This window comes from Melospiza georgiana, chromosome 2, assembly GCF_028018845.1.
Source record: "Melospiza georgiana isolate bMelGeo1 chromosome 2, bMelGeo1.pri, whole genome shotgun sequence".
Classification (NCBI taxonomy): Eukaryota; Metazoa; Chordata; class Aves; order Passeriformes; family Passerellidae; genus Melospiza; species Melospiza georgiana.
The window spans coordinates 1,559,824-1,580,621 of NC_080431.1; the positions used below are offsets into that span (position 1 = coordinate 1,559,824).

General features: G+C 48.3%; 1 protein-coding gene across 6 annotated transcripts in view; it reads left to right on the forward strand.

Annotated features, from left to right (window-relative positions):
* The window catches only part of GDPD5 (glycerophosphodiester phosphodiesterase domain containing 5), a 99,657-nt gene that overhangs the window by 74,902 nt on the left and 3,957 nt on the right, over nucleotides 1-20,798 (forward strand). For 5 of the 6 annotated variants that reach the window (XM_058018278.1, XM_058018276.1, XM_058018274.1 and 2 more), the window contains 10 exons: nucleotides 2,397-2,495; nucleotides 3,663-3,756; nucleotides 6,111-6,256; nucleotides 11,512-11,594; nucleotides 14,430-14,580; nucleotides 14,982-15,200; nucleotides 15,808-15,965; nucleotides 17,651-17,798; nucleotides 18,742-18,824; nucleotides 19,979-19,993. In XM_058018278.1, the coding sequence (XP_057874261.1) occupies nucleotides 2,397-2,495; nucleotides 3,663-3,756; nucleotides 6,111-6,256; nucleotides 11,512-11,594; nucleotides 14,430-14,580; nucleotides 14,982-15,200; nucleotides 15,808-15,965; nucleotides 17,651-17,798; nucleotides 18,742-18,824; nucleotides 19,979-19,993 (1,196 nt within the window). The remainder of the gene's footprint in view (nucleotides 1-2,396; nucleotides 2,496-3,662; nucleotides 3,757-6,110; nucleotides 6,257-11,511; nucleotides 11,595-14,429; nucleotides 14,581-14,981; nucleotides 15,201-15,807; nucleotides 15,966-17,650; nucleotides 17,799-18,741; nucleotides 18,825-19,978; nucleotides 19,994-20,798) is intronic. The other variant, XM_058018279.1, reaches the window with a different exon arrangement.

Sequence of the window (20,798 nt, forward strand, 5' to 3'; positions counted from 1 at the left end):
TCTCAGCTCCAAAGAATTTGGTGAAATGCTTTTGGTCCTCGATGATAGAGAGGCCACACGTAGAGATGGAGGGACATCAGTGCTTAGAGCAGCCTGATCCCCAGCTCAGGGGCTCCAGGAACCTCCCTGGGGCTCCACTCTGGGCTGAGCCCAGCCTGGAGAGGGGCTGAGCAGAGCTGAAGCTGTTCAGAGCGTGCTGGGAGAGCCCTGGGAGAAGGAGATGCAGGAGTTGCAGCTGAGGGTGTGCAGGGCGAGGTTTGCTGCGCCCAAGGGGATTTGTGTGCGGAGCAGTTGGAGAAACGCTGCTGTGAAACACAAGGAAAGATAGTGGGAGCACAGAAAGGGAGGGAAAGGTGTGCAGGGACAGAAAATGGGTTGGCAGGATCCCATTGCAGCTGGCAGTCTGCTGACTGGGAATGAAGGGAGCAGTCCTGACTCTGCCAATGCCCAGCTCCTCCTGAAATTCTGCACGTGATGTAGGATCAGAGCCTGAGCCTCCCAGGACAGGGACAGCAGACACTTCCCCACCCTGCCTTTTCCTTTTCCTCTTTTTTCTTTCCCTTTTCCTTTTTTCCCTTTTCCTTTTTTTTCTTTTCCTTTTTTCCCTTTTCCTTTTTTCCCTTTTCCTTTTTTCCCTTTTCCTTTTTTCCTGTTCCCTTTTTTTCTTTTCCATTTTCCCTTTTCCTTTGTTTCCTTTCCTTTTTTCCTTTTTTTCCTTTCCTTTTTTCAGTTTCCTTTTTTCTTTTCCTTTTTTCTTTTCCTTTTTTTTTCCTTTTTTCTCTTTCCTTTTTTTCCCTTTTCCTTTTTTCCCTTTTCCTTTTTTCCTGTTCCCTTTTATTCTTTTCCTTTTTCCCTTTTCCTTTGTTTCCTTTCCTTTTTTCCTTTTTTTTCCTTTGTCTCTTTTCCTTTTTCCATTTTCCTTTTTTCTTTTCCTTTTTTCAGTTTCCTTTTTTTCTTTTTTCTTTTCCTTTTTCTTTCCTTTTTTCTCTTTCCTTTTTTTCTCTTTCCTTTTTTTCTTTTCCTTTTTTTCTTTTCCTTTTTTTCTTTTCCTTTTTTTCTTTTCCTTTTTTCTTTTCCTTTTTTTCTTTTCCTTTTTTCCTTTTCCTTTTTTCCCCTTTTTTCCTTTTTTCTTTTCCCTTTTTTTCTTTCCCTTTTTTTCTTTCCCTTTTTTTCTTTCCCTTTTTTTCTTTTTCTTAGGGATGGTAGAAATTATGCTTCCTCAGGGCAAGAGGATGCAATCAGAGAGGGGGCAGGGACTGTCTGACTGCTGCTGCAAAAGAAGTTATTAATTCTTGAGTCTGACATATGTTTCTTCATCAGGAAAAATGGTATTTTCAGATAAGCTGGTGGGCTTAGATGAGTAAGTCCAGAAGAGGGGATGTGTTGGTGATCAGTTCTACCCTCTGGACTCCCACCCTTCCTCCCCTTCCAAAGAATCCCCCTTCTCATCTCATCCCATCTCAGATGTGTGGCTCTGTCTCTTCCCTTCCCCACACCTCCCCCAGCTTCCTAAGGAGGCTGAGACACAAGGCTGGAATAAGTTAATATTTTTCTCAGAACTATACTGAATTAACTTCAAATATAGATTAAAGTGTGTGGGAAAGGCTGGTGTGGGCAAAGCACCCAGCTCCTTCCAATTTTCTCCTGCAATTCTGTGCAGAGGGGTGTGAGCCAGGTGGGAGATGAGTGTGAGGGGAGGAGAAGAAACAATAAATTGGAGCTGATGGGAGGAGTGGAGATTTGTGTCCCGACACAGGATGGCCACACCAAGGGGAAATAGGGCTCTAGAAAGAGGAATCCTGTTTACGTGCACCAAAGGGATTCTGTAAATGTTGGCAATGTGGGATTTGATTTGCTGGTCTGGATATTAAACCTGAAATGGTCCTGGAGGAGCCCTGTGCACCTGACATGATCCAGTCATTTTTGGGGATCAGTTTTCTGCCAAGTCTCCCCTGCAGATTTTGGACCTGCAGCAGCATCCTTTGGCTCTGGCAGAAGAGCAGAGCCTGAATACCAGACACAGGCAGAGAGTGGGGAGTTATTTTTAGACGGGCAGCCCAGATTGCCAGTCTTTGCAGCTGGAGGTATTTCTGTGGCACTTTTCCATGGTTTGAACTCTTTACCTTCACCACAGAGGTTGTGTTTTCTTTTTGACTGCTCTGCTCTGACCTCTGAGGGCTGAGGTCTGTCACCTCAGTGCCACCACTGTCCCTTCCCAGCCCCAGGATCTGCTCTAACATGAGCCCAACCTCCTTCCCCATGAATCGCTTTTTTCAGACCTTTTATTACATGCAAAGCTTTTCTCTCTCCATTTCCCAATGTATAATAAATAACCCAACCCAATTTTTATAACAACCACGGTCCCCAGCCTGTAAATACCCCCTGGTTTCTTGCAGATTGGCCTGGTGACAACCCTGATAACCACTGTGGTGACCATGTCATCGATAGCACAGCTTTGGGATGATGAGTGGGACATGGTTTTTATTTCACTGCAGGTAAGTTGTTTGCATGGATGCTTCCCTGGGGGAGGAAAGGGGCCAGTGCAGCTGAATTCCATGGGATTTATGTATTTCTGTGTGATAAAACTCTGTCTTGATGGTTGTCACAGCCCAGATTGAAATCTTGCCAATGAGAAAATTGTTTTAAGGAAGACTTGTGGTGTCTTGCAGGGCAAGAAAAGTATGAAAGGAAAATACCTACAAATTTGATTTCTCACAGATCTACTCTCTGTTCCTTTCCCCCTGTTCCTCAAAAAAAGAAGTCCAAAAATATTTTCCCCATTTTGCTTAAGAGGTGACCACTGACGTGCATTTGGGAGTATGCAAATCTATGCAAATGCAGGGGGTGGAAATGGCATTCACACAAATGACTAACATTTCTCAGAAGTGCTTCATTTTATTGGGGTATTTTTAAGATTTAGGCAGGGAATTGGAGAGCAGAATCACGACTCAGATGATCCATCCCCAGCTTTGTGTCATGGTGCTGCACCCTGCTGATACAGGCCAGTGTGTTCAGAGAATTCCAGAAGAGTTTGGGTGGAAGGGACCTTGAATTCCATCCAGTGCCACCCCTGCCATGGCAGGGACACCTTCCACTGTCCCAGGCTGCTCCAAGCCCTGTCCAGCCTGGCCTTGGACATTTCCAGGGATCCAGGGGCAGCCACAGCTGCTCTGGGCGCCCTGTGCCAGGGCCTGCCCACCATTATCCTGAAATTTTTTCCTCATATTTAGTCTGAGCCTAGACTATTCCAGTTTAAAACCATTCCCTCGTGTCCTACTGCAGCTTACCCTGATAAAGTCTGCCCACATTTTCTTACCCTTTAAGTCCCTAAAAGGTCTCAATAAGTGTCCCTGGAGCCTTTTCCAGGTGAACTCCCCAGCCTGGTCCCAGAGCAGAGGGACTCCAGCCCTGGAGCAGCTCTGTGGCCTCCTCTGGACTCCCTCCAGTAGCCACTTCCCCAAATATCTGTTATTGAGGGAGAAATTCCCCTAAAAGGGGGTTAGAGCTTTCCTCCCTTCTCTTCAGAGCAGCCTAAAAGCCAGAGGCCCCATCAGCATTTAGAAGAAAGCAATGGCCGAAACAGCACCTGCCAAACCAGCACATTTTCAAGGTGCTGGGCTGTTTTTAATCCCATTTTCCTCTCCTGTTCTTATTCCCTGCAGGCCACAGCCCCTTTCTTGCACATAGGAGCCCTGGCAGCTGTGACGGCGCTGTCGTGGTTGGTGGCAGGGCAGTTTGCACGGACAGAGAAAGCCAGTGAGTACCTCCGGGTCCCTGCAGGGTGGGCACTGGCCGCTCCTCTTCTTTCTCTCTTGTTTCTCTCTTTTTTCCCCCCTTTTATCTCTTTTTTCCCCCCTTGTTTCTCTCTTTCTCCCCCCTTGTTTCTCTCTTTCTCCCCCCTTGTTTCTCTCTTTCTCCCCCCTTGTTTCTCTCTTTCTCCCCCCTTGTTTCTCTTTCTCCCCCCTTGTTTCTCTTTCTCCCCCCTTGTTTCTCTTTCTCCCCCCTTGTTTCTCTTTTTCTCCCTTTGTTTCTCTTTCTCCCCCCTTGTTTCTCTTTCCCCACCTTGTTTGTCTTCCCCCCTTGTTTCTCTTTCTCTCCCCCTTGTTTTTCCTTTTCTGCCCCTTGTTTCTCTTTTCCCCCTTGTTTCTTCTTTTCCTCCTTTTCTTCTATTTTCCCTCCTTGTTTCTTTTTATTTCTCCCCTTGTTTCTCTTTTTTCCCCTTGTTTCTCTTTTCCCCCTTGTTCCTTTTTCCCTCCTTGTTTCTCTATTCCCCCCCTTGTTTCTCTATTCCCCCCTTGTTTCTCTTTTTCCCCCTTTGTTTCTCTTTTTCTTCCCCTTGTTTCTCTTCTTTCCCCCTTGTTTTTCCTTTCCCCCTTTCTCTTTTTCTCCCTTTGTTTCTCTTTTTTCCCCCTTGTTTATCTTCCCTCCCCCTTTTTTTCCCCTTCTTTTTTCCCCCCTTGTTTCTCTTTTCCCCCCTTTGTTTCTCTTTTCCTCCTCTTGTTTCTCTTTTCCTCCTCTTGTTTCTCTTTTCCTCCTCTTGTTTCTCTTCCTCCCCCCACCCCATTTCTCTTTTTTCCTTTTCCTAGTCTTTTTGTTTTATTATTATTTTAATAAGCCAGGAAGCTGTTTTCCTTCTCTCTTTCTGTTCCTGGATTCTTTTGTTTGTTTTTAACAAAAAACAGTGCCATCTCTTGATCTTAAGATTATTTCAGACTCATTTGAATCACGGAATTTACCTTACCTGGAAGAGTTTGCAGCCTTTTTAGTACAGACGTGGTGGTTTAGAAATAAAAGGAAAAAACCCAAATCATCTGTGAGAACCTCCAGTCACTTTTAATGGAAAACAGGATTTTAATATTTTGGAAACAGCTGCAGGTCTTGGTGCAAGCCTATTCTTGCCCTTTCTTTTGGCATTTCAGTTTTCTTTTTTTGGGTTTTTTTTTTTTTTCTGAGCAAATTTTTATGGGGTTTTTTTTTTGCTCTGGTTAAACTGAATGTTCAGAGCCTGGTCAGGATCCCATTCTGTGTTTGCCTGCAGGTTTGGGTGCTGGTGACAGCTTTAAGGTGCAGGACACAGCATGAGGTGTCACTGAGTTCCTGGAGTGCTCCCTGAGTGATGGAGGCAGAAATCCCTGGCAGAGTTCCTGGAGTTGCTTTCTGCCTTGTAGGAACATGTGTGAAGGAGCCTGTTGGATGCTGGAAGCCAAAAGGAGCCTATTTATGAGTGAAACCAGATGAGCTGTGGCCAGGAGCTGAGCTGGGCCTAAAAATAAAAAAACCACCACCTTCTCTATCTTGCATCCATTGCAAATATTTGTTTTAAATAGTTTGGGGGGGTTTTTTTCTTTTTTTTCCCCTTTTTCTTTTTAGTTTTGGAGGCTATCCCTTGAGTTCCAAAGCCTTCATCAGTTTGCAAAATAAATAATAATTTTTAAAAAATTTTTTAAAATCAAGTCTTTTGCTGTAACATCTGTGGTTTCAAGTGGCTCCAGATGTCTCAGGTGTTGAAAGGATTCCCAGGGAGCCTGGGCTTGCTGGGAAGTCACTGATAAATGGAATTTGGGTGGCATGGGAGGCAGAACTGCTCCTCTGGCCCCAAGCACTGCAGCCCTGTCACAGCCCAGGGATTTATTGAAACATCTCCAGCCTGCTCAGTAAAGCATTATTGCATTTCTCTGGTGCAAATCTCAAGGCGGGAGCAGCTGAAGTGGCTTTGCCCTGGCTGAGGTGGGTGGTGCTGGTGAACCACCAGCACAAACTTCCAATGCACTGAGGTGGTGCCACGGCTTCTTTTTAGCTGTGTGTGGCTGGTGAATTATTTCTCTTGTCAGGCAGGGCAAAGTTTGGTGCTGTCCCACCCAAAGGGTGGAAAGGCCAACAACGTTTTGAGCTCCATTTCTGGAGGTTGAAGCAATTCGCTTTATTTATTGTTTCCCTGATACGAAATGAAGCGAAAACCTCTTTCGGGACTTGAATTTTTATTTTTTTTTTCCCTAAGCACTGACAGCAGATCAGTGGAGGAGGACAGAGGGGCCTTGCCCTTGCTGCTGTGCTGGGAGGGGGTCGGGGCCAGCCTTTTCACCATGTCTCTGTGTCTCTGTCCCCCCCAGCCTCGCAGATGCTGATGTTCTCTGCATACCTGGCAGCTGTGGTTGCGCTTTACCTTGTGCCCCTGGCCATCTCCTCGCCCTGCATCATGGACAAGGCAGCCCTGGCACCCAGGCCAGCCATCCTGGGGCACCGAGGGGCTCCCATGGTGAGTGGGGACCCTGCCACCATCTCTTTGGGGTGGCTCTTTTTTCCTGCAGGCTTCTAAAGAGCTTTGGGTTGTGCTGCTTGTGCAGGGGAAATCAAGAAACACTGGCTTTGCTTTACATAGTAAAAATAACAGCAGTTACCCTGCTGGCCTGATTGATAGCAGCAAACCCTGACAATGAACATCTTCTGCCAGAGCAGGAGAAGGGCTTGTCTGGGAAATAAATCTGTGTCAGGTCAGGTCCTCTCTCATTAAATCAAGCTTCAGCTTTCTTGTGTGGGCAGTACAGTAATGAGGTCTCATTGCTGCATGTACTTATTCAATCCCTAATGGCTCTTGCTTATGAGTGTATCCTCTTGTCCATTGTAGGGTTGGTGGTTTGTTTTGGGTTTTTTTTTTGTTTGTTTTTTTTTCGGGTTTGTTTTGTGTTTTTTCACTTCCTTTCAGTCAGGTTGAGGAATTTACTGAAAATTTGGGTGACAGAAGCCCAGAAGTTTTTGTAGGAAGGGACCTTGAAGACCATTGAGTTCTGAGCCCCTGCCATGGGCAGGGTTAGTTATGGATGCTCTCTAAAATATGGGGATTAAAGACACGTTTTATTTGCTGTTTTAAACAGAAATCTTATTGTCCTATCCTGGCATGATGGGACACTAATGCTGAAATCCAATGGCCTGGCAGATCCCACACTAAGCCCCACACAGGGAACTTCCAAAGGGCAGTGTTGTACACAAAAGAAAATGCTTAGATAAGATTTCATTTCTAAGGTTTCATTTCTTAGATATCACTTTAATCCTTGTGGGGTTTTTTGGTCCAGTTCATGGCTCACAAGGAGATTAATACTGGAAAGGAGAGATAAAGAGAAAAAAAATAATAAAAAATAAATTGAAATGATGGCCATATTTCCAGAAGCACAAGAAAACACCTTTAAAACTTGTTGATGAAACAAAATATCAGATCCTTTAGTGCAGAATCACAGCATCCCAGGATGGTTAGGGCTGAAAGGGACCTTCAAAACCACCTTGTTCCCTTGTTCCAACCCCTTGCCATGGGCAGGGACATTTTCCCCTAGACCAGCCAGAGGCTTGCAGTGGCTGCAATTAGTTTGGAATAAAATTTGGTTCTTCTGTCCAGGCTTCTTCATTAACCTCCCCACCAAATTATGCCATGAGTTCTTTTTTAAGCCCTTTTAATTAAGGGAAAAACAGAAATGTGGTGATGTCCAGCTGCAGCCAGGCTGTGCTGCTCTAACACAGTTTGATAATCTTCTTTAAGGAAGGTCCCCAAAGCTCCTGTCTCTGTCTGAATGCATTTGCAATGGATTTCTAAGCACAAAAATAACCAAAATGGGTTCACTTGCTGTAATTTTCTAGAAATCACTTGCTATGTCTCTGCAGCAGGAAGAAATGAATAGTAGCCTGATTTTTGCAGGGGCTGAGTCTCTCAAGCCAAGCACAGAGAGGAGGAAGAGCTGCTGGAAATCCTGAGCTGGGTCTGCCTGGCTCTCAGTACCTGGGCATGGTTTATGAAAGAGAGGAGCTTTGGAAATCATTGCTTTGTGCCCCAGGGTTTCTTTCCCTTAAGGAACTGGTTGTATCCCTTGTTATAAACCTGGATTTAGGTTTTAGACATAGCATAGCTGAATATATTGTGCCAAGCAGGTATGCCTTTAAAAAAGCTGGAGAGATACAGAGAGAAATACAAGCAGAAAGGCTGTATATTTTTTTTTTTTTTTTTGCTTATGGGAGTTTAGCTGTAAAGCCTTTTTAAGAAAATACAATTAAATCCCAGCAATTAATTCCTGTAACAGGATGCATCTTTGCCTTAAACATGCTTAATCTGGGGCTTCAGCTCTCTCCTTCTTGGAGGAGCAGGCAGGCTGGAAGGATGGGAATGCCTGTATCTCAGATTTTCCTTTCTCACAAAACCCCTCACATCTCAGGGTTTATAAACCCCTGGTACAGAGCAACCCTGCCTCCAGAGTGGTGCCATCTCTGGGTTAAATTTGCTTTCCTGGCGTTCTGGTTGATGTTTGCTGAGTTGTGTCGTGGTGTCAGTGCCTCGTGCAGAGGCTCAGCAGCTGCACAGGGAGGTTGGGATGGACTCACTGGGAAAAGCAATTATTTCTGTCTTTGCCTGAGGGGTTCTGATCACAGCTTCACAGGATGCTTTGGGATGGAAGGGATCTGAAAGCTCATCTCATCTGGAATAGGCAGGAATACCTTCCCCTGTCCCAGCTGCTCCCAGCCCTGTCCAGCCTGGCCTTGGGCACTGCCAGGGATCCAGGGGCAGCCACAGCTGCCGTGCCAGGGCCTGCCCACCCTCACAGGGCAGAATTCCTCCCCAGTATCCCATCCATCCCTGCCCCCTGGCAGTGGGAGCCATTCCCTGTGTCCTGTCTGTGTGAAACGTGCTCTCCTTTTTTCCAGCCCCCTTCAAGTACTGCAAGGCCGCAGTGAGGCCTCCTCAGAGCCCCTTTAGGCTGAATTTCCCCAGAATCCTCTCTTCCCCAGGCTGCACAACCCCTGCTCTCCCAGCCTGCTTTGGAGGAGAGGTTTTTCTGGGATCATTGCAGGGTTACCCTGCAGAAACCTGGATCCTTGGGAAGGGACACCCGAGCTGCTGACAGCAGCCCAAGGGGATGTGAGCCCGTGTGGCTGGGACTCTCCAGCTCCTTGTGGCTGCTGCTCTCTGCTGACAGCTCTGGGAATGTGTGAGAGCTCTGGGGATGTGTGCAGGGCTCTGGGATGTGTGCAGGGCTCTGGGGATGTGAGCAGGGCTCTGGGGATGTGTGCAGGGCTCTAGGGATGTGTGAGAGCTCTGGGGATGTGTGGAGATCTCTGGGAATGTGTGCAGGGCTCTGGGGATGTGTGCAGGGCTCTGGGAATGTGAGCAGAGCTCTGGGGATGTGTGAGAGCTCTGGGGATGTGTGAGAGCTCTGGGGATGTGTGCAGGGCTCTGGGGATGTGTGAGAGCTCTGGGGATGTGTGCAGGGCTCCGGGGATGTGTGAGATCTCTGGGGATGTGAGCAGGGCTCTGGGGATGTGTGAGAGCTCTGGGAATGTGTGCAGGGCTCTGGGGATGTGTGAGAGCTCTGGGGATGTGTGCAGGGCTCTGGGGATGTGTGCAGGGCCCTGGGAATGTGTGCAGGGCTCTGGAGATGTGTGCAGGGCTCCGGGGATGTGTGCAGGACTCTGGGGATGTGTGCAGGGCTCTGGGAATGTGTGCAGGGCTCTGGGAATGTGTGCAGGGCTCTGGGAATGTGTGCAGGGCTCTGGGAATGTGTGGAGATCTCTGGGAATGTGAGCAGGGCTCTGGGAATGTGAGCAGAGCTCTGGGGATGTGTGAGAGCTCTCGGGATGTGTGCAGGGCTCTGTGGATGTGTGCAGGGCTCTGGGAATGTGCAGGGCTCCAGGAATGTGAGCAGGGCTCTGGGAATGTGTGCAGGGCTCTGTGGATGTGTGCAGGGCTCTGGGAATGTGTGAGAGCTCTGGGGATGTGTGCAGGGCTCTGGGAATGTGTGCAGGGCTCTGGGGATGTGTGCAGGGCTCTGGGGATGTGTGCAGGGCTCTGGGGATGTGTGCAGGGCTCTGGGGATGTGTGCAGGGCTCTGGGATGTGTGCAGGGCTCTGGGGATGTGAGCAGGGCTCTGGGGATGTGTGAGAGCTCTGGGGATGTGTGAGAGCTCTGGGAATGTGTGGAGATCTCTGGGAATGTGTGCAGGGCTCTGGGGATGTGTGCAGGGCTCTGGGGATGTGTGAGAGCCCTGGGAATGTGTGGAGATCTCTGGGGATGTGTGCAGGGCTCTGGGGATGTGTGCAGGGCTCTGGGGATGTGTGCAGGGCTCTGGGAATGGGTGCAGGGCTCTGGGGATGTGTGCAGGGCTCTGGGGATGTGTGGAGATCTCTGGGAATGTGTGCAGGGCTCTGGGAATGTGAGCAGGGTTCTGGGAATGTGAGCAGGGCTCTGGGAATGTGTGAGAGCTCTGGGAATGTGTGGAGATCTCTGGGAATGTGTGATAGCTCCAGGAATGTGTGCAGGGCTCTGGGAATGTGTGCAGGGCTCTGGGAATGTGTGCAGGGCTCTGGGAATGTGTGAGAGCTCTGGGGATGTGTGCAGGGCTCCAGGAATATGTGCAGGGCTCTGAAATCAACCTTGGCTGACCCAGCTGGGCTCTGGGGCTGTGCCTCTGCCCTGGCCCAAACAAGTCTGGCTGTGACTGGGAGCTGCTGTGGGGAGATAAGGTGGCTCTGTGCTGCCTTTGTTGGGCAAACACAGAAATGAACTTGTGCTGGTGTGTGGTGGAGCCAGAGGAATCCCGCGCTGAGATACCAGCGCTGGGTGAAGGTTGGCGCTGACATTTGCTCTGATTATTTTATTTTACCCCAAAGTTTTGCTGACCTGAGCCTGTGGAGTGATCAGAGAACACATGTCTCTTACAGCCACTCTAAGTGCTTAAGCCAATTTTTATGCCTATTTTTATTATTTTGTTATTATATCTTGATTGTATGGTGCAATTGGGCCTTTGCTGGTAATTATTTCCCTTTGCAGTAAATCATGGGATGTGAATGCTTATTGTGCCCTGATGGAACTTATCCTGCTGGTGGAAAAATAGGGTGTTACAGGTGCTCTAAACCTGAAAAAAAAGGGAAAAAAGTAATTTATCTTTCAAAAATAACTTTATTTTGATGTTATTCAGTGCCAGGTTTTCTCTCTGTAGTTGTCAATATTTTTTTTTCTGGTCTGCTTGTTGTTGTTTCATGGGTGTTTTGGGAGCAGCTACACTGTGCTGCTTTTGTGGAACAGCAAAGTATCTGTCTTCACAGCATTTTTATTTTAAACAAACCCTAATTCTGTTGCCATCTGCTCCATTCAACAGGGAGGAATTTCAAATAAAATCTGAGCCCTTCTCCCTGATAGCCACAGGGATACATTTCCTAGGCTTAAGGCTATTTTTTAAATTGTTGGTAAAACTAACTAGGACATTTGTTATTAGAGAAACTCTCTGATTTTGAGGCTAATAGATGACTTTATGGAGTAAGTAGAAGTGGGAGTAAAATGTATCTTACAGAATGTGTGGTTCTCTGTGGTATGGAAGAGACAGGAATTTTTGGGCACAGATTGATGTGGAGTAATAATATTTTAGGTCCCTGATATCTCCAAACCGTCCTCCCAGCATCCTTGCTGACACTGCTTTGTAAACTTCCCTCATGCTCCTGATCTCTCATTGATTTTTTTTTTTGATGTTTTCCTGACAGCTGGCCCCAGAGAACACTCGGATGTCCTTCCAGAAGGCAGTGGAGCAGAAGGTGTCTGGAGTGCAGGCTGATGTGGTACTGAGGTGGGTCAGGGCTGCTCTGTGGATGACCCAAGCAGGAATGGGCAGCATTTCCAGAGTCTGGGCACTGCAGCTTTGCCCTCTGGGAAGGGCTGACCTGGAGAGCTCATCCAGTGGCTCCTGTCTGTCTCTGGCAGATGCTGCTGATCATTTCACTGAGGGGTGGTAAAGGGTGGGCTTGTCCATACGAGGGAACCTGGATCTCTGTGTTGTCTTCATTTGCAAGAAGGCTGTAGTTCATCCTAGAGCCTGGTTTATTCCAGTAAAACACAGCCAGAGCTGCTTAAATGTGACTTCTCCTGGGATGCCCCAGGTGCAGAAAGAGCAGAAATTCCCATTGGACTTTGTGGAAATTCCAACTGGACTTTGTTGCACAGCAGAGTTTTCACCACCCTTGACAAACCATCCCAAGAACACACCAGGAGGAATCTCTTCCTTCTCCCCTTCCTCTGGCATGACTCTTTAGGGAAGGAGGGTGCTGACTGTCAGAAACTCATTCCTTGCTGGCAAATGTTGAGCTGAGTGGCCAAGACCAGTTAGAATTTAGAGAGGGCTATTTCCAGAACTGTGCTTTGTTCCAGGAGTTTGATAGTTCCTTAATATTCCTTAATATTCCTGCTCCCAGTTTGTCCCAGTACCACTTACAAACACAAGAAAGACTCAAAGCAGATATTTTAGATTTCCCTGACTGCTTTGAAGATTTGTGTTGATGGACAGATATTTTTGCCTGCTAGAAGGAAGTTTTATTTTTAATTGCTTTCTTTTTACTTCGTATAATTTTTTTTGGAGAAAAAATTATTTAAAAACAAGGAATTTCTTCCCACTGGTGAGTGGAAGGTCACTGTGGAAGGGTGGAGTATGAATTGGGATGTATGTTATGCAATTTTTGTTTTTTCCAAAATGAGTTTATCAGCTGCTGTGAGGGGACAATACTTGAGTGTCCAGCTCCCAGGTGAGCACTTGGCTCTCGTGGCTGCATCCATTAACAGTGGCCAAGGAGAAAGGTGGGCTTTGGGAGGAGGAGAGCTGGAAAAGCTCCAAGATCCTTCCCCATTGCCATCCCAGAGGAGCACTCCAGGCTTCAACAATGCCCTTGATGGCCCAGCTTCCTCAGCCTTCTCCAAGAGACCCAGGTGCCTTCAGAAAAAGAGGATCCATTGATTTTGAGACTGAGAAGTGGGAGATGGGTGCAGTTGGCCTTGGGGAGGGTTTGCAGCACAACACCCCTTGCTGTCCTTATCCTTCAGGAGATGCTCTTTGCTCCTGTGGCTGGATGGCTCCATCCCTCCTGGAAAATTTCCATGTTCTTCTAGGCATGTACCAGCAGGGGTGGTCAGCTTGGACAGGCACTCAGAGCCATCACCTCCTGCTGCACACCCACCCCACACCCCAAAGCACTTGGAAAGCCAGCTTTGCTCCACGCAGCAGGAGCCCAGAATTGCTGCCTGTTCCTCTCCCTCTCCCACCCCCTCCCACATCTCTTCTTCTAAAGCTCAGCTTGCTGTCTCTGAATTCCTGCTTCAAACCTGGGCCTGCCAAGACCCTGTGGTTGGCCCTGAGTGGCGCTGGGAGGGAAGGATTGGAAAGGATGGAGCAAATGTCGAGTGCCCCAGAGGATTTCTGCACTGTGGTTAAGGCTTAGCAGTGCTCTGCTCTTCTGTGAGATGTTAAACTCGAGCTCCTGGCACTTTTTAGCACTCCACACTCTTCATTCTGCAGTTGCTGAGCTTTTTTAATTTTTTAATTTTATTTTTAACTGTATTTATTAAGCCCTTTGACTGCAGCAGCATGGGATTGCCGTGTCAGCGGGTTGCTTTGGGCTGGGGGAAGGAGGTGCCACAGCACAGGCCAGAAATAGCAAATAAAGGTGCCAGTGACCTTTGTCAGAAGGGACTTCTGACAATTTTACAGGATGGAGCAAATGTTGCCGCAGTGGTAAAGCTGAGATGACATTTGCTCCATCCTCTAAAACTGGGTTTAATTTTCCCTCTGGGAAACAGCTCTGGGTTGTCTCCTAATTCAAATGGGATTTGTTATTTCACCCCATCATTTTTCAGGCTTTTTCTGAGTCTCCTGTTAGGAACATGGGCTCCTTGCTTTGGAAAATGTCGTTGCCACCAGGCTGGGTTTGTCCTGATTCCTGGGTGCAGACAGCTGCACCCCTGCCTTTGATAAAAACTGTCACTACCCTGTGTGGTTTCACCACTGATCTGGTCACAGAAAACGGAGTGGAAGAAAGTTTAAAGAGCTTTTTTATGCTTTCCAGACCATTATTCTGTAATATCCAGATGACTTAAAAACCCCAGGGCATGCATTTGCCTGCTTAGTTTCATCTGAGAGGTGTCAGGTTTTTTTTCTTTTTTTAAGCATGAACTTAACTCATGTGGGCACAAAACCAGTTTTCAATTTGAGAAGGCAATTCCAGAGCATTTTTGGTAGTTTGGGAGCCTTGCATCTTGCTGAAAGCCTGATGTGAGAGGCTTTGAAAATTCCTTTTCCTGCCTGCTGTGTGTTTGTGTGTGTCCGTGCATCCAGGGAAACCTCTGATGGTTTTGGGTGCTGCAGAAGCTTTGATGAGCATTCAGGGCGGGTGTTCTTGTCAAACCCACCTGAGTTTTACATATTTTAGGGGGTAATGGGGAGAAGTGGAAGTGGGGAGGCATGGACAGTGTTGTGTCAGTGACTGCCAACCCCCAGCAGGTATCTAAGAGAGCTTTTGAGAACGCTGGGGTGGTTTTAGGGTGCATGAGACCTTCCCAAGGATTTTGATGTGAGAGAGACTGGAGTGGGAAGGGGAATTTCTCTCCTGCACACCTGTACGGGGTTCTGTGTTTGCAGCTATGATGGGGTGCCCTTCCTGATGCACGACAAGACTCTCAGGAGAACAACCAACGTGGAGGAGGTGTTCCCAGAGCGCGCCTACGAGCACTGCTCCATGTTCAACTGGACTGACCTGGAGAAGCTCAACGCTGGCGAGTGGTTCCTGCAGGTGGGTGCCATGGAGCCATGGGATCCGTGGGATCACAGCTCCTGCCAGGTCCCCTTTGAGGGGGAGTGGTGTAGGTCCATCTCCTTGGTGCTGTGGTGCAGCTGGACCATGTTTAGTTCTGTCTCTCCTAAGCTTAGGCGTAGTCTAAACCATTTTGTCTTTCTGTGCCTCTTCTGGAAAAAGGGGCCTCAAGCCTGGCTGACACCACAAAGAACTTCAAGATCTCCAGTTATAATCATTTTTTAATGTGATTATAAAAATGACAGGAAAACCAGCATGTTATACACTGTTCCCCTTTGTTTTAATTTAATTTTGGGACCATCATCTCCACAAAGAGAAAGCAAGAAAGTCTTTGCACTTTGGGCTTTGTGGCAGTAATCCTGGGATTGCTTTGCTTCCAGAATGACCCTTTCTGGACAGCAGGGTCTCTCTCAAGGGCTGACTACTTGGAGGCTGCCAACCAGTCAGTCTGCAAGCTGGAAGATATGCTGGAGGTGATCAAGGACAACACATCCCTGATCCTGAACTTCCAGGACCTGCCAGCAGCTCATCCCTACTACAGCACTTACATCAACATCACCCTGGAAACCATCCTGGCATCGGGCATTCGGCAGCAGGCTGTGAGTTCTGTGGGCTTGGGGAAATTTCCAAAATCCCTATGGTTTCCATGAATGTGTCTCCAGTGGGGCATCACTGGAAGTTGTGCTGGGCACAGAGGTTGGAATGGAGCACCTGCTACAGCTCAGGACAGGTTCTTTCTCTCTGGGTATAAGGAAACCGGTTCTCCCTCTCTTTTTAAGTCCCCCAAAAGGCTACAACAGAGATAGAGATGAAGAGCAAGAGAAGGATCATTGAAATGTAGATGTGGGGATGTGAATGAGGATTTCTCCCTCAGGTTTTTGGTTCCCTGTTGAAAATGCACATGGCTGCTTCTGTGCTGCTCTGCTGCTTTGGTAGATGAGTGTCACTGAGTTGTTAAGACTAGGCTGCTTGGGGCTAGAGAAAGGTGTTGGAATGGCAAGGGGCTGGAAAGAGATGACTTTAAAGGTCCCCTTGTACCCAAACCACCCTGTGATTCCATGACCCACTTCACCTCTTGCAGCCGAATGCGAGCTGTTGGTGTGACGCGCTTCGGAATCGCGGCGTGAGCTCGGGGAACTCCGTGCCGTGGGCTGGATTTGGGAGCCACATTTGCCATACCCTGTGCCCTTTCTTGCTGCCCCACAGGTGATGTGGCTGCCAGACACGGAGAGGCAGCTGGTCAGGCAGCTTGCCCCAGGTTTCCAGCAGACCTCTGGCCTGAAGCTGGACGCAGAGCGCCTGCGGGAGAAGGGCATCGTGAAGCTCAACCTGCGCTACACCAGGGTCACCAACGAGGAGGTCAGGTACTGCCAGAGCCCTCAGCATCCCTCCCTGAGCGTCCCAGCCTGTCTGCAGCACACGGGGATCTTTCCAGATGGATTTGCTCCTGAAAGCTTGAGCTGGGCAAGCTTTTCCCTGCCCATCATCCGGAATCCAGGCTGTTTCTGGGAAGGCACAGCTGCCTCTGACATCTCTACATGCTGCCTCAGGATATGATGGGCCTCTTTGAAATACAAGTGTATGAATTGGCTGATTCTTACTGCACTCACAGTTCTGGGAAAAAGTGAAGGCCTTTCACACTGAGTTCCCTCAGAGTGCTGCTTCATCCTCATTTACAGCTGCCCTTTGTCTGCTCCAGAGCTGCTAGCATGGAATTTTGATTAGCCCAAAGTCTGGATATGCTTTCAGAAATTTCTCTTTGCAGAAAGAGAAACTCCTGTTCTGTATCACCTATTTAGCTCTTCTCTGTAATGGCCCTGGCACAGCAAGGTATTCCTGTGGTGTTTCAGCTCCCAGCTTTGCCCCCTTCCCCAGGGAGGGCAGATTGTTTCTAGTAGGGCTTTTCTGTTTTTTGAAATTTAAATTAAAGAGGTTTGCAGCAGAGAAATATCTCCAGAGGAGCTGTCTGGCTGCATGTCAGAGCTGAAGTAGGGAAGAGCTGAGCCTGCAGCTGTTTGGGAGCGTGGCCCTGTTTGGGGAGATCCAGCTGTGTCTGTCTGCCAGCAGCCAGTCCAGCTGCTCACCCTTAAAACCAACGTTGTGCTTTACCTGCAGGATAATCCCTGCTTGTTTTTCCTCCTGTTTGCTCTGTCCCATGGAGAAGGCTCTATGCCAACTCACTCATCTATCCCAGTTTAGCCCTAGTCTCCCATCAACCCCACCTGAGTTGTCTCCAAAATAAGAGCTGTCACTGAATGTTTCTTGAGCCCAGTGGTGCCCAGCCAAATGTTGCTGCAGCCCTGATTTAACACAGTTCTCTCAATTCTCCCCAAATCCAGCACCTGGATGCAGCATTGCTGCAAGCACCCCTGCCCTTGAGCACCCCTTTGGAGCACCTTCTTCCTGCTGAGTTGGGAGATGTCCATGTCTTGCACTGGGTGCCCTTCCACCTCAAAGTGTTCTGCCGGTGCTAAATTGCAGGGATTAATCTGTGCTGCCCGTGTGATGGGGATTGTTGATGCTTCTGCTTCAGACATGAGGAAACAGAGCAATTGATGTCAATTGTCTGGGTACCAGGTAATTGCCAGTGCTTGGTTTGCTGCTGGCAGTTTTAGCTGCTTGGAAAATGACCTCAGGAGACTGTAAGCTGTAAGTCTGCAATTGTCCCCAAAGCAAGGGCATGGAAGTTGTAGGAGGTGATGTTGGAGACAGGTCTGCCAGTGTTTAATTAAGCAGATTGCCCCCAAAATGTTCCAGGCGTCTGAGGCAGATGCTGATTTTGCATCAGCACGATGAGATGGTTGTTCCAGGAACACACCACGTCCATCATTCCTGGGGAAGCATCTGAGATGGTCTGTGGCCCGTGCCAGACAGCAGCCAAGAGGTGAGGGAAGCTGTCAGGATCAAACATTGCCCTGCAGCGCTCACGAGGTGCCCACACCCCGTTAAAAACTTCCCACAACTCAAACCACACAAACCCAGCTGGGGCTGATGGCGAGAGATGGGGTTTGGTGGGGTCCTGCACGTCACCCTGTGTGTGCCCTGGCAGGGACTACAGCATGGCCAACCTGAGTGTGAACCTGTACACGGTGAACGAGCCCTGGCTGTTCTCCATCCTCTGGTGCGCCGGCGTCCCCTCGGTCACCTCCGACAGCTCCCACCTCCTCCGCAAGGTGCCTTTCCCCATCTGGCTCATGGTAAGCACTCCCCGGCAGCCTCTGGCACCAGCAAATGCACTGGGGGGCGTGGGGGTGAGAGGTTTTCCAGGCAGGTTTGGCTGGGCTTGAGGGTTTTCCCTCTCTGTCCAGCTGAGCCCTGAGATGGTGATGAATTGGTGCTGCTCTTGCACAATCCCATCAGTTTGGGTGGGATCCTTTTGCACTCCCTGTTCAACCCACATGATTTTTCCAGTTCTCCTCTGAGGGAAGAGCACCTTTGCAGACCTGCTGAGCAGCTGTTAGGAGTTGCAGGAGAAGCAGGAGCACAGATGAACCAGCAAACCAGACCTCTGTGTCTTGGCCATATTGTTTTTTGCATGTTCTGAGTGTATCATTTTGCCAAAATGGGTTTTTTGCTTGTTCCGAATCCCAAATTGAGGATTTACCTCTGGTTACCCCATTGCTGGACAATAAGCAGAGACCCAGTGATGATGCCTCAGCTGGTGTGCTGACCACTTAGTGTGGCGACTGGAACCAGACCTACCAGTGCCTGAAAGGACAGAAATCACATTTACAGCATGGGGCTAAAGGTCCCGTGCCTAAAAGCTCTCATCTGCACTTAAAATGGACCCTACATGGATATATTTCCCTGTTTTCCCCCAGACTTGGATTCCCAAACTGCATCTTGCCCTCACCCTGAGGTTCAGCTGAGATAGGAAACTTTCAGCCCAGGGAGCTCTGAGAAAATGTCAGCACGCAAAAAGGAGGGAGAGTTTCAAATTGTTCCTGTTTGCAGTTTCCCCTGATAGTTTTGGATGACAGCCTGGCATTAGGAAGGTCATAAATATTGTGATTTATACCTAACCCCTGCAGCTCTGTGCTTTTCTTGCTCCTCAGTGGTAACTCCAGCCATGTGTGGTCTCCCTGTGGTTGCACAAACCCAAATGTTTAAGGTCTGCTCCTGTTTTCTGTTTTCTTGCAGCCTCCAGACGAGTACCACCTAATCTGGATCACGTCTGATCTCATTTCATTTCTTGTAATTGTAGGAGTTTTTATATTCCAGAAGTAAGTTTGTTACAGCTCTGCTCCTGTGTGTCTGTGACCTGTGGTTTTGTCCAGATTGTCGGGTGGAGGTGGGAGAGAGGAGTACCCCGAGCCTCAGTTCTTGGATTGCAATAGCAGGGGAAATTTTCATTAAAAAATCATTGCAAACAATAATTCCACTCCCAAGGTGGGATGGAGAATTGGATGCACCTTTTAAGAATGAGAGGTCACAAGTTAGTAGTGTCAGATGCCTTCCTTGACTCCTAAAATATGTGGAAGAGAAACTGTAAATGCTTTGGGGAAAAGGATGTTGACAAAGACATGACAGTGCTTTAAAGGAAGAACAGGGGAGGGATTTTGAGATTCCACCACTACAGTGTTCAAAAAGTTGTCTTAAATCAGTTTGTTCCTGTTTGGATGTAGAAATATTATGGAATCATGCAATGCTTTGGGTTGGAAGGGACCTTAAAGATCATTTAGTTCCAACACCCCTGCCACAGGAGGGAGTTACTATGGGAAATGTTGTGATTCTGCAAATCAAATCTGGTGCTTAGTTAGAAGGAAGAAAGAGAAGCTCTGCTCCAGAGGTTGGACTTTTCTGCAGCAGAGGGCTTGCTCTCCCAAGAGCCCTGTGCAGGACAGAGCCCTTTCCCTGATCTTGCAGTTTCTCCACCACATGAAAGAGTTGCTAGCAGGGTTGAGGATGTCTCAAAACCAAATCAGAGCAGAATTGCCCAGCTGGCACCTGCTGATGTGATTCAGCTCTGGGGAATGGGGCTTGGCATTTGGCCCTCAGTGTCTTGGTTGATTTTTTTTTTCTGTGTTGTTCATTGGTTGGTTGTTTTGGTTTTTTTTCCCCAAGTCCTTTTTGGGGCACACCAGAGCTGCTTCCTTCATGCAAGGATGAGGGCTGGGTGGGAGCAGAGGCTTCAGTGTGCTCGTGCTCTGTCCTCTGCATGGCTTCTCTCTCTCAGCCAAGGTAGGGACTGCTGCTGCTCTTCTGCTCCAGCCCCAGTGACAGGATCCTGGCAGCCTCTCCAGAGGGGGAATACCAACTGTGATGACTTCTAACTAACCTTTTTTTGCCTCTTTGCCTTGTTTATTTTCTTACTGCTCTGACTGTTGTGCATGTTCCTCCTCTCTCTCTCTCTCTGCTGCATTCTGGCATCTCACAGCTATCACATGATCAGGTAATTCTGGTGCTTTCCTCCTCTTTCTCTTTTTCATTCAGCCTTCCTTCCTCTCTTTCTTTCTCCCTCTCTGCTATGGCTTCACTGCAGATGGTCAGGGCAGGATGCAGCTTTTCTGATGCTTTCCAACATCTGGCTTCAGCAGGGGACTGTGAGGGTGTGAACATTGCACAGGCCACAGCCATGAGCACCAGGGAAGCCTGATGCTGAAGCCAGTAGATGTTTTGGAGGCAATCTGACCTTCTGTGGCAATGATCTAAGTCAGTGCCTTTTAAAACAGCCCACTTCTGAGGCCACACTGTAACTGGGAGATTCCCAGAGGATGTAATGCTTTCTCTGTGGAAATAATCCCATGTAAAATACCCCTTCCTTTCTGTATTTACCAGAGATGTTCGAGACCAGCCTCTATCCCAAAGAAAATCATGGAGTCTATTCAATTATACAAAGTAGGGCTTGTCTGGATGAGGGGGGCAGATAGCTGGAAAGGTTTGGCTCATCAGTTGGGATCTTGCTGAGTTGCACCATTGTGAAGCTGGAAATACAGTGTGGAAACAAAGAGCTCTGCAGCAGGGGAGGGAGCTGAGCCTGGGGTGCTGGATTTGAGGTGCCATCAGTCGGAACCCCAGATTGCTCCTCATTTTGGCCCTTCCCTCAGCAGTCATTCCCAGCCTTTGGAGGGAAGTGCTGGCTCTTGTCTGCACTAAAGCCTTCACTGCCTCCCCACCCAGACTGAGCTCTTCATGTGTTCCCTTCTCCACTTCTCCTGCTCTGGGCCATGGCCTTGCACCCTTGAGCATTTGGTTGC